At 30.0% G+C, this 11,673-nt stretch overlaps 1 protein-coding gene across 3 annotated transcripts; it reads right to left on the reverse strand.

Annotated features, from left to right (window-relative positions):
- Positions 1 to 3,290: 3,290 nt before the first annotated feature.
- On the reverse strand, positions 3,291 to 9,644 carry LOC137824332 (sphingosine-1-phosphate lyase). Of its 3 annotated transcripts, none has more exons than XM_068629930.1 (15): positions 9,288 to 9,644; positions 9,108 to 9,153; positions 8,108 to 8,252; positions 7,906 to 7,965; positions 7,058 to 7,282; positions 6,839 to 6,980; positions 6,662 to 6,712; positions 6,480 to 6,571; positions 6,001 to 6,127; positions 4,728 to 4,743; positions 4,359 to 4,466; positions 4,188 to 4,242; positions 3,952 to 4,098; positions 3,744 to 3,822; positions 3,291 to 3,569 (listed from the first exon to the last, which is right to left on the reverse strand). In XM_068629930.1, exons 3-15 carry the CDS (start codon positions 8,113 to 8,115, stop codon positions 3,447 to 3,449), a joined length of 1,233 nt encoding a protein of 410 aa, XP_068486031.1. In that variant the 5' UTR covers positions 8,116 to 8,252; positions 9,108 to 9,153; positions 9,288 to 9,644; the 3' UTR covers positions 3,291 to 3,446. The 3 variants fall into 3 exon arrangements, with proteins under 3 accessions (XP_068486031.1, XP_068486030.1, XP_068486029.1); XM_068629929.1 differs by having other exon boundaries at positions 8,101 to 8,252; positions 9,288 to 9,608; XM_068629928.1 differs by having other exon boundaries at positions 8,035 to 8,252; positions 9,288 to 9,573.
- Between the last annotated feature and the right edge of the window lie 2,029 nt (positions 9,645 to 11,673).

Here is an 11,673-nt window from a genome sequence, read left to right on the forward strand (position 1 = left end):
AACAGTGTTTCTAGTGTTCTTTCTGCATGATTCTGTATGATCAAATAATTAAGCAACCTTTTACATCTTCAGGATTCGAATGAAACGATTGATATGTTCATGTGACATGTGACAACTGTCCATGGGTAATTCAATAGTCAAAATTTGGTTCACTTAGATTTTTTTATTCAAACCAAAGTTGTCAAAACCGTGTTAAGATATATATCAGAATACTGTCATTTGACAGTGAGAGACAATAATTCTTCAACTGTTTGTTTGATTATAAACTTCTCATGAAAATTCTTATCAGAAAAATAGGTTATATTGGAAGAGTAAGACACTTTTACATCACTGTTTAATCATAAATTATCATATGATAAATTGGTTAAACGTTATATTAAATGTAATTTTTAACTGATCTATTATTTGGTTTCTTTTATGCATCAATCATGGACATTGCAGAGCTATTCAACTGAATTATTATTTCAAACATGTCTCTGGCAAAGGTAAAAGTGGACTAAAAATGACATATTTTACTTTGTTTTTTCTATCTCATATTATAGTTATGTAATTCACAATACAGTAGTAACTCGAATACTAACTCTTCTAAATCGAGTTACGATCCTTCAATTACAAGTTTTCAGACTCTCTCCGATTCGCCTTCAAGTTACGAGTTTGATAACATTAATTACCACACAGTCATATCTCAAAATTTTATATACAAAACTTAAATATAATATCAGAAAAAAAACATGGGATAAACACATATAAATCTTTGATTAACCAGATAAAACTAGTTTTTTTTTTATAAATAATAAACACTGCTATTTTTATATTATTATCAAATTAAAATTACATTAAATATAACAAGTTCTCAAATAATCAAACTTGGCGGGTATATTTACCTGCAAGAAAAAATATCCATAAAATTAGTATGGATTAGAGTATAGATATTTATCCACCAAAATTTTATGAAAATTGATTGTTTAATGTATTTTTTTAAAAATAAAATTATTTATATACATATAATATATATTTTTCTTTACAAATCACAAAATGATAATATATTTGTGGTGTTGTTTTCAAGTTTAGTGGTTGAAAATGATAAAAATTATCTGACAAATTCATCTTTATAATTAGTATATAACTGATATTTTTGTTTAATTAAACTATATTTAAAGAAACAAATTAATTTAGGCAAGGTATTATCTAAAATAATAATGTGAAAATAAATGGCATTTTTATAATTATATTTTAGTTTATATGACTGACATAAATGGCTAAAAATTCAGAATAAAATTCTATTTTTTTTGGTGAGTATGATTTGAATATCCCAATGTCACTTTTGTTATCACTTTTGTTTTAAAAGAAAAACATTATTTTGTGTTATATTGGGATATTGACAGTTTCATGTCCATTATGCGACGGTGTCAATGCCACGTCACTCTTCTACTTATGCTAACCTAAAGAATTAAAATAAATGTTTTTACTTTTATACCATTTAAGTAAATACTTTAATAATATCTAATATTGAATTTAAATATAATGTTAGTTTCTCTATTTTGTTTAACCCATAACTTTGACATCTTTATTTTAAAATAGAAACAATTTATTCCATATTCAAGAAAAAACACAAAATTTTACTTTTAGAAAAAGAGAATTCACAATTTTCCTTCAATTCTTAATTTTATCTGTATTTATTTCTTATATTTAATTAATTAAATTACTTTTTGACAAAAATCTTACTCAGTATTTTTTATTTTATTGATCATTTAGGAGAAAAAAAATACTTTAAGGATAAAATTAATGATTCACTCATTTTATATTAAAATAAATTTAGTTTTTGTAGCTAGGTCTAACTAGTGTAAATGTTTTCGAATCAACAAATTAGCACTAATTAAATGCTTGAAAATATTGGTAAAGAGGCTTCACAATGAAGACAAAGACAAGTTTGGTGTGATTTTGGTAACCAAATATAATTGGTGAAAATTCCATTTAATTATGATTGAATTCATTGTCTTTGTATTAATGGTCAAATTAATTATATCATTCTTTGTTCAAGGACTTGTTTGTTTTTCTAGTTTCATTCAATGCCAAATAAAATTGTGACAATTTATATTATGTGTATGAGTTTGGTTTGGCAAAAAATAAGTGATTTGAAGGAATGATAGGTACTTGAAGGACTCAAAGGTGAATTAACATTTTTCAAGTGATAAGAGTATAGTGTTAATATTATAAAAATAAAAATAAATATTTTTTAAAAATGACTCAATGGGCAAATTAATATATTTTCCATAAAAAAATTATACTTAGCTATTTTTGTACCTTTTATCAAATTAATCATAAACTTTCAAAATATTCACTTTTTCTCTTTCCTATTTCCACTCATTTCTACTTTATTCTCACTTATCAAAACAACCTTAATTTATACTCTTTTTAATAAAATAATTCAGTTTCAACCATATTTAAAATTTCTAAAAAAATATTTAAAAATTTATATTTCAATATAGTTATTGAAAGGATAAAAAAATGAACCAGTATTAAAATAATAAAAAATTTCAAAGATTAATTGTATAATTTTCATGGATAAAAAATAACTACAAAATAAAATTCTAAATACTTAGTATTTTTATTCCAATATAAAAAATATTGTCTAATTAGAAAATAAATAAGTATTAATTAATTTTTTTTCTATCTTATAATTAAAATACATGTGTGTAAAGAAAAGAAAGATGCACAAGAGGGGACATAGAATAGGAGGAGGTATGGAAGAGAGAAAGATGTGGAAAAAAAAAGAGGAAGAGAGAAAGTAGAACAATTAAGTCCTCATTTGACAAATATGAAAATTGATAAATGAAAATGGATAAAAAATAAAGTAAAAAATAAAAGTGTTTGGTTAAAGATAAATAAAAATAAAATAAATGAATTAATGAAAATAAATAAATAAAAAGATAATATAGCAGGTCCCACAAAAATATGAAAATGAGTAGATATTCATTACAAAGTTATAACAAATATTTTGAAATATTTTATTCTCATGAAAGTTTATATATACACTTTTGATTGCTATACCTAAAAATGAAAAAAATAAAAAATAAAAAAATAAATATATATATATATATATATATATATTTCCATGAGAATAAGAGAAGTTATTTTCTAACCTCCATCATAGTTTTCATTTTTTTTATTTAAAATTTAAAAGTATCTTCAGAAATATGAAAAATTAATCAATGATACTTATGCTTTGGAATAATTATCTGGTTGCAACATTCCTGTGAATCACAGTTTAAAAAATACTAGCACATAACTTGAAACAAATGTTCCTAAATGTATTTTATTTTCATTTAAATTGAGCATTTTAAATTGAGCATAAATATGAAAGAATACAGAATAAAATAGATATATTATTAAGGTCCACTACAGTAGATTTTGCCTGAAAAATCTGGAACAAATGTTGAATGGCATTAGCAGGTACCATCCATATAATCTACCAGCAATTCCTGGACCATGCCTCTATCTGGCATCTTCCCTGCGGCTCCATATATAGGTGCTAGCCCTCCACTTATTGGACCTGGATTTTCTTTCACCTGAAATTGGAAAGGAAGAAAAGAGTGAAACACAAAATACAAAATCCTATATTGTATTGTATTATCAACCAGTGAACTGTTAAATCAACACCCATCCAAGTCCATCATCTTCTCTGCAACCACCCTCCAACTCCAATTTTTTTTACTGGGATTCCATAGAACTAAGCAACTTACAGTTTTCACAGATTCCTTCAAATCATTGAGAAAGTCTTCAACAATTGGAACATGTTGTAGTGTAACACAGATGTGGATGCTGATTCAAACACACATGAAAATATCTTCAGTTTCTTCAAAGTGAACAACATAACATGTATGTACTAAGCAAATTAATGATGGAAGAATATGGACAGTGCCCCCACTCCACCCCAATCTCAAGCCCTACCTATTTGGTCTCTGTAATGCATTCAAATGCCACCCTTTGGATGACATAACATCATTGACTTCAAATATATCCACAACATCAGATCCCAAAGCCACGATTGTCATGTCGGGTTTTCCAACAATAAACAACTCAGCAATCTCCTCTATGCTGCAGATATAACATAATCATTAGTACTACATTCAAAACTTTTATCAACATGAGAGTAGATTCAGAAAGAAAGAAACACAGTATCTCACCCTTTCCGTATTCTTCTTGACCCTTCCATAATTGCTTTTGTATTTTTCAAGTAACCTGAAGGACACAACACACCAGAAATTGGTCGTACATCAAACATTTTGATCAGAGTTAGCAGAAAGGGAAATCAAATTATTATGTCGAAGCAGAACAGAGAGGTTGTGGACAGTAACCTTCTTTCCCCAGAGAAATCATTGCTGCCCACGCACCCGCAATTAGACTTCCTGGCCTGCTTCCAGCTATGGTTGGAGACACATACAACCCACCAGACCACTCAGTAACTGTGACATTGACAAATTTGACACTAATTAGTGAGAAAACAGTGAGGGAATTATTCCAAGTAAGAGACAAAAAGATTTCCCCAGAAAGATACATGTCTAGCCCCACTATCCATGACCAAAAAATTAAAGACTAGCTTTTTGTCTGGCGTTTATGTCACTACCTATCATCTTTCCCTTTTCTTGCAGGTTGTACACATGCACAAGCACATCACAAAAATAACCCCAATTATAACATTAATCAGAATCAAATAGTAAACTTACCGGCAACAAATTGATTCTGTAGAGTCCAGAAGACAAAGAAAATGCATTAGTAATCAGCTATAAGTAAATCATCAACCAATTTTCCAATAATAGAAAGGCATGTTGTAGAGAAGGTAATCGATATAATAGAAATGAAAGGGAGGGGAGGAGGAATACAGATAAAAGAGCACTGCAATATATTTATAGAACTTTTTCTTTTTTTAATAGAAAAAAAAATGATATTAGATAGAAAAGAGGAAAATACAAGTAAAGGGAGAGGAAGTTATCCATACAACAACTAGGAACACAGGAAAAACAAAACCTATAGAACGTGCCACATTTACCTAGCACAGTCTTTTCAATTATTAGAATAGAAGCTAACATGACAACAGCCATGAGATAAGCCCACATGGTCAAACAGCTACTTTACGTTGCAAAAAAGATGGTTTACACTTTCTTAAATAGTTTTCTCCTTGCACAATCAGTGAGCTGTCCCACACAAACAACACAAATACCTTTTGTTTATACGCTTTCCTACAAATGAAATTTCATATGTTCACAAGGTCTGTAAACTTGAAATTGTTTTAATTCCAATAAAATTTGTATACGAGATGCACTATGGGAGGGGTGATTTTAAAGAATATCCATATGAAAAATGGCGTACTTGAATTTCAGTTATTGATAATTGCTTTAATGTTTATGAGCCAAAGGACTTGCCCTGTTATACAATTCCTCTTCTATCTCCTGTCTCTATAATTGTATTCAGAAAAGGAAAGTTTTTTCTCTAATATCCTTAAGTAAGAAGAAATGCAAGATTATTTCATCTACCAACTCTTCATGATTTCCTAAGGAAGAGAAAGAGATGGAGAACTATTGAAATGAGATCATTTGCATGTATGGCCTAGAATGTCCATCATGCTATGAGCAAAAGCCGAGAGAAATGATAAGTCAGATTCTAGGATGCAGCATATCATCTGTAAAATGACCCTTTGACCAGAAAAAAACTTGAGTTTGAGGTAGAAACACCAATAATCAAATATGATATGCTAATTGCTATTTTCATAGTATTGAATATTGATAGATATCAACTCAAGGAAAGAATTTTTTTTTTGAAACAAAGTATACTTTCTGAACATTAGAAGATGTCATATTCTGTGAGATGTTTCCAGAAAATTTGCACAAATTAATAGTAAAAATATTAAGTAACGAATTTACAATTCAGGTATAAACTAAAAAGACTACAAATAATTTATCAGTTACTGCCATAAGCATTTTGAGTAAAGCATTGCCTTACCTTTCTGATTTCATGGTTTCTATAAAGAACTACACTTGTTCCTTTGGGAGCTAAACCATATTTATGTACATCCACTGATATTGAAGAAACCCCTTTAACAGAAAAATCGAAAGGTGGAATGGGGTACCTGGGAAAGAAAAGGTTGAACATGAATTACATCAGTACTAAAAACAATTTACAACAAGGGCTACATATAATTTCCAATATAACAGAGCCTCTTTCCCCATTTTGTGTGGGTAGGGTGATTGGATGTGTTATCCAATTAATATAATCATCAAAACATTAACCCATGCCCAAGAGAAGTTGAATAGAATACCACACTAACAACATAACCCCAAAGACTTGAAAAAGAAGAAAATGCCTAATAAATTGATGGGTTCAGTGCCAAAGATCAGATACAAAGGTAAAAATCAAGGCAAAGGTAAGACACAACACTGAATGATGGTTCAGTAATATAAAATAAGTCATGCCAACTATACCCAAGCTCACGAGCAAATGGTAATACAAAGCCACCAAGGCAAAGGTCCACATGGAAACAAATACCAAAGCTTGATGCCAGATGACCAAGTTCCTACGGAAGAAATTGGCAAATTTTATACATTCTGTAATTGAAAGAAAGTTGAACTTACATTCTTTTTCAGCATTAGATGAAAAAACTTACTTCGATGGGGTCAATTATTCCATGAGGAAACCCAGGAGCAGATCCAACAATCTGGTTTATCATGACAGTCAGTTTCATTTGGCAATAAGAATTTAATATATTAGCAGTCTGCATACCGTATAAAATCCTGTAGCAAGAATTCTGAATCTTTTAAATAAGAAAAAAAAAACTTCATACCAAGATGGTATTTTTGTTGATATGGCGTCGAATCGCTTTCACATCTGCTTTAAAATTCTTGTCAACTGGTGCACGCCATAGTTTGATATTAAAATACTGTGCGGCCTTGTCATATGCTGAGTGTCCAGACAAGGGAATAATCCTATAATTTGGTAATTCAAAAATACATTAAAAATGATAATTTAACAAATATATAATCATGCATTATTGGTGACATACATTTCAGGTCTTGTAATTCCTTTCTTAGATTTCATATAGTCACGAGATGATTTGACAGCTAATAATATACTTTCAGTCCCGCCTGATGTCATGTTGCCACATATTTGTCCTCCAGAACTAATTTCCTTACTTCCAAGAAGTGCCGCTGTCATTGCAACCACCTCTGCTTCAAAGCGAGCAACACTCTTGAATACATCCAAATGCAGGGGATTGGTATGTGCAAACCTGAATGCCATTTCAATACATGCATACAGCAATATCAGCAACCAAGCTAATGGGCATGACTATGACCTTAAAAAAATATCACAAATTTCAATTGGAAGCAAAATATTCTACACTGCAAGTAAATTGTATGCCTCAACAATAATTGATGCCAAAACTTATTTTGAAACTTGTCGATGAGACTCAAAATAGATAGAACTAGTCCAGATTATGACCTAATCATGTAATGATCTGAGTAGCAAAGAGGAATCATGTTTAGTTCTGAGTGGCAAAACTGGAAGTATTAACCATAAGCATGCTTTAAATATTTTTCAAGTTCGAACAATTAGGAAAACTTCCTATAATGCGTAGATCAGAGTCAGAAGCCATATTGACGTTGAGGAAAAAAAATACATAAACTGATAATGGAACTCAACAGTGGGATGCTCTCCCAACTCCTAAAGCAAATAAACTGAGGTATCTGGAGTAGTTATACAGAAATTTTAATCAATTACACAACCACTGGTCTATGCAGAAATCCATCTACAAGAATATAAAAGTAAATGACAATTGTCAATCGGTGTATTAAACATTCATATTAACACAAACATAAAATACAACTGAAAACTCTGTAGTGTCTTACTAACATTGAACATGCCTCATTTATCACAGAAAAATGTCCATCAGATTCACTTCCTCCAATGTAGCTGCAAGAAATAAACAATAAATACATTAAAAGAATACAGAATTCGTCAGACTAAGTATTACTAACATACACTGTACCGAAGCATCCCAAGAACAAACGCTCAGAATTTAATATTTTACCAAAATTACTAACATACACTGTACCGGAGCATTTGCCTTGCCAGACCGGATCATTATTTTTTTCCTCTCTCATTTTCTCAAGGACAGACGTCCCTAATCCTGTGCTTGGCAACTCAGTATTCCAACCTACTCTTTTAGATTGGCTATCAGATTGCAACTTATCCACAACCTAAGTTCAATGACCAGATTAATAAGTAAATCAGTTACCAATGATGATGATTCATGATTTAAAAAGAGCAGAAATTTGTTAAAACAGAGTATACATGTACCACTTGAGGTGGCATAAATTGAAATCTGTGTTTGGATTTGACATATAATGACACTGGACAAACTCAAGCGGTTTCTTTGCCTCATGCACACTAAACTCACAGATTAGTTCTCAATACAATTTTGCTAATGAAACATATTCATGAACTTCTTTCACCTCCATTTTACCCCCATACCAAACTGACCCCAAGAATGAAGTTAAAGCCACAAAGTTCTCATGAAAAAACATTTCCATCCCAAATTTTAAGAGGACAACAAACTAAAAGTACAGAAACTATGACATAACATATCCAATTTTGCGGTGATATCTCATCGCAGGGAGATATGGAGTGGAAAGCATTGAACCGTTTTTAAAACTTAATTCCTTAAGTATCCCTTACCCTCACTAAAGTTACCACTTTTCTCTTCCATTTCGCCATTGTAGTATAATAATACAATTCTAGATAACACATACACCTAAATGGGCCTCGTAATCAAAACAGCAAGGACTGATACAAAATTCTCCAATCTCATAAAGTTTCGCAATCTCAAAACCACAAAAGCTGGACTAACCACTAATCTAAAAAAGGAACATGCAAAGCGAAAAAACATCTAATGAAACTAAACTCACTGCCACTAAAATCACAACAAACAAAACCAGAGCTCGATGAAAGAAACAACGCGCATGCATGCGAAGTTAACTCCATACACAAGACAAAAGCCAAACCAAACCAAAGCCCAATCGAATCGAATTCAACAGAATCACACGAGACCGAACCTTCTGTTTTTCGGCGTCTATGTACCGCTTCACGCCAGGAACCAATCTGCGAATTGAACCACGGATCACACATTAGATTAATTAAAACCATACAGAAAAAGAGTAATCGAGCAATATATGATATGCATGAATATTAATACTAATGCGAGATATAGCATTGCATGGAGTGGTGTTTTGTACTTGACGGCGTTCATGATAAACCCTAGGAGCGTGGCTTTGAGTCCTTTCTCGGAGAGACGGCGTAAGAAGGAGCGAAGCGAGTGAGCGATGAGGAGAGAGAGGAGAGGAACGAGAAGCAGAGCAAGCGGCTCGTATCGAGAGAGGAACGAATTCGCAGAGAGTCGGAAGTGAGAGATCGAAGCAGAAGAAGAATCCATTGGAATCGGAGAGAGCGAAGGAAGGTTCCAATGGAGAAGAGAGAAAAACGATAGCAGAAGAAACAGAGAGAGAGAGAGAGAGAGAGAGAGAGAAGAAGAAGAATAGTATATTATATAGTGTTGGAGTGTAGTTTGGTGGGTGAAAGAAAGAGATAACAATGGGGTCATGTTGCGTGAACAAATCGGCTTTGTGTTGCGTGGCGTGGCATAAAACAACTTTTTAAGGTAAAAAAAAATGTCTGATTCTTACTAATTTCAATTAAACCTGTGTCTTTCACAATCATCATGTTTCCTTTCGTTTGACCCACCGTTGAATTTTTTCACCTTCATTAATTTCTGTTTCGTATAGGTTTTTGTCTAAGGTTGTTGATTTGACGTTGAATGTTTTATAGTTTAATTCAAAAATTATTTATTGATGTTTACAATTTTAACATGATTTTAATATAATTTTAAAAAAATAAATACATTAAATTTTTTAAATTTAAATTTATTATATAACTTTTTTATTATGATTATAAAAATTTTGTTTAAAAAAATAGAAAATATATTTATATATATAAATCTTTATTTTTAATATACATAATTTATAGTTATATTATATAGTATATAAATTCGTATTCTAATTTTAGATATTACATTTATTTTATGTTCGGTCTATAAATATTGTGTTAGTGTCTTGCATACGTCTTAATTTAAAATATGTATGTTAGTTAAATATAATTAATTTAATTAATTATGTTATCTTAGTGTATCACCGACGGTTGTACATTAAATAAATTTAATTAAATAAAGAACGTGATTACATGTGGAATGAGTAGTTATAATTCCTGCTGAATAAGTCAAACACGTTCTCATTGAGTTCTTCCTGGATTTCAGAAAACCACCAAGCACAATCAGAGACCACTAAGTTTGTCTCTAGCCACCAACTGGTCGGTGGGTTAGTCCACATGACCAAGGTCCAAGTCAACCTACTAAAGGGACTTTTGAAAAGAGAAAAATGTACGTTTTTCAGATTATTTGAGAATTCTCACTAAGCATCATCGTTAACTTGAGCGTCGGAGTGCAATCGCAGGTATCCTCACCGGCCGACCAAGACACGCGAAGAGAAAATGAGACTTGAAGAATAGGACAACCAAAAATGAAATAAACATCGTGTATCGACGTGGAGCAACATTACTCAGCCCCCAATATCCATATAGGTACACTTAGGTTTACTTAGGTTTGTCGTAACTCATTTTTATATTACTAAAACTGAAAACCGCAATAAAGGCATATTAAATTTGTTTTGAGTAATCTCTATTTGTTTTATATTTTGTAAGAACATTTTAATTTAATTGAAAAAACTAGACTTTTAATTGTTAATTACATTAATTCAACCATTGTAAATACGAAAAAAATTAATATATATTTTATAAAATTTAGACAAATTTATTCAATAAAAATAATAATGGATGCAAAATTCGTACAATTTTAGAGACAACTTTCGTACCTATGTATAGTAGTAATAATTAATAATAATGTACTAACTTGTATACATGTGACAGAAAAAAAGTTACACTTATAAATCCATATAAATCCTGCGACAATAACATTAAATGTTATATTCATATATAACTTTAACATTTTATTCCTCAAATTTATTGAATTAGTTTAATTAAATAAAATATATATATTACAAATTTTCAAAATATAAAGTGGACAGTATAATCTGTAATCAATTTTGTAATTAAATTTGGAATTGTTTTTCATAAAAGTTTTAAATTATTTTCCTTAATCTAATGTGGTAATTAAATTTACTTAATTATATTATATTTCTGGTAACATTCCTAATTCTGAATAATTTTATTGTTTTTTTAAAATAAGATTAAAATTATATTTTAAAAGTATTTCATATTGTATTTAAAAAAACTTGAGCATTGTAAAACAAATCAAATAGTTTTTAAAAGATACTGGGACATAAATAAAATGAAAATAATGATAATAATAAATAATAAAAAACTATTTAAAGGAATCTTTTACAAAAAATAAAACAAATAAGAAGATAAGATGAGATAGAATGTTATCTATACGTTGAATGAATGTAATCATAATTTTAAAAAAATGTTATTAATTCATAATTATGTCATTTAATTTTCAATTACTTGTTTATTAATTTATAACTATATCATTTAATGTTTAAATTATTAATT

The sequence above is a fragment of the Phaseolus vulgaris genome, chromosome 8 (genome assembly GCF_000499845.2).
Source record: "Phaseolus vulgaris cultivar G19833 chromosome 8, P. vulgaris v2.0, whole genome shotgun sequence".
In the NCBI taxonomy this organism is placed as follows: Eukaryota; Viridiplantae; Streptophyta; class Magnoliopsida; order Fabales; family Fabaceae; genus Phaseolus; species Phaseolus vulgaris.

Bases quoted from the DNA above. Each gene is read 5' to 3' on its own strand.
- LOC137824332 (XM_068629928.1), bottom strand. From the start codon at position 9,484: ATGGATTCTTCTTCTGCTTCGATCTCTCACTTCCGACTCTCTGCGAAT. The intron at 9,154-9,287 runs GTACAAAACACC...TTCAATTCGCAG, and splicing joins TTTATCATGAACGCCGTCAA to ATTGGTTCCTGGCGTGAAGC. The intron at 4,099-4,187 runs GTGAGATACTGT...TTATATCTGCAG, and splicing joins TCAAGAAGAATACGGAAAGG to CATAGAGGAGATTGCTGAGT.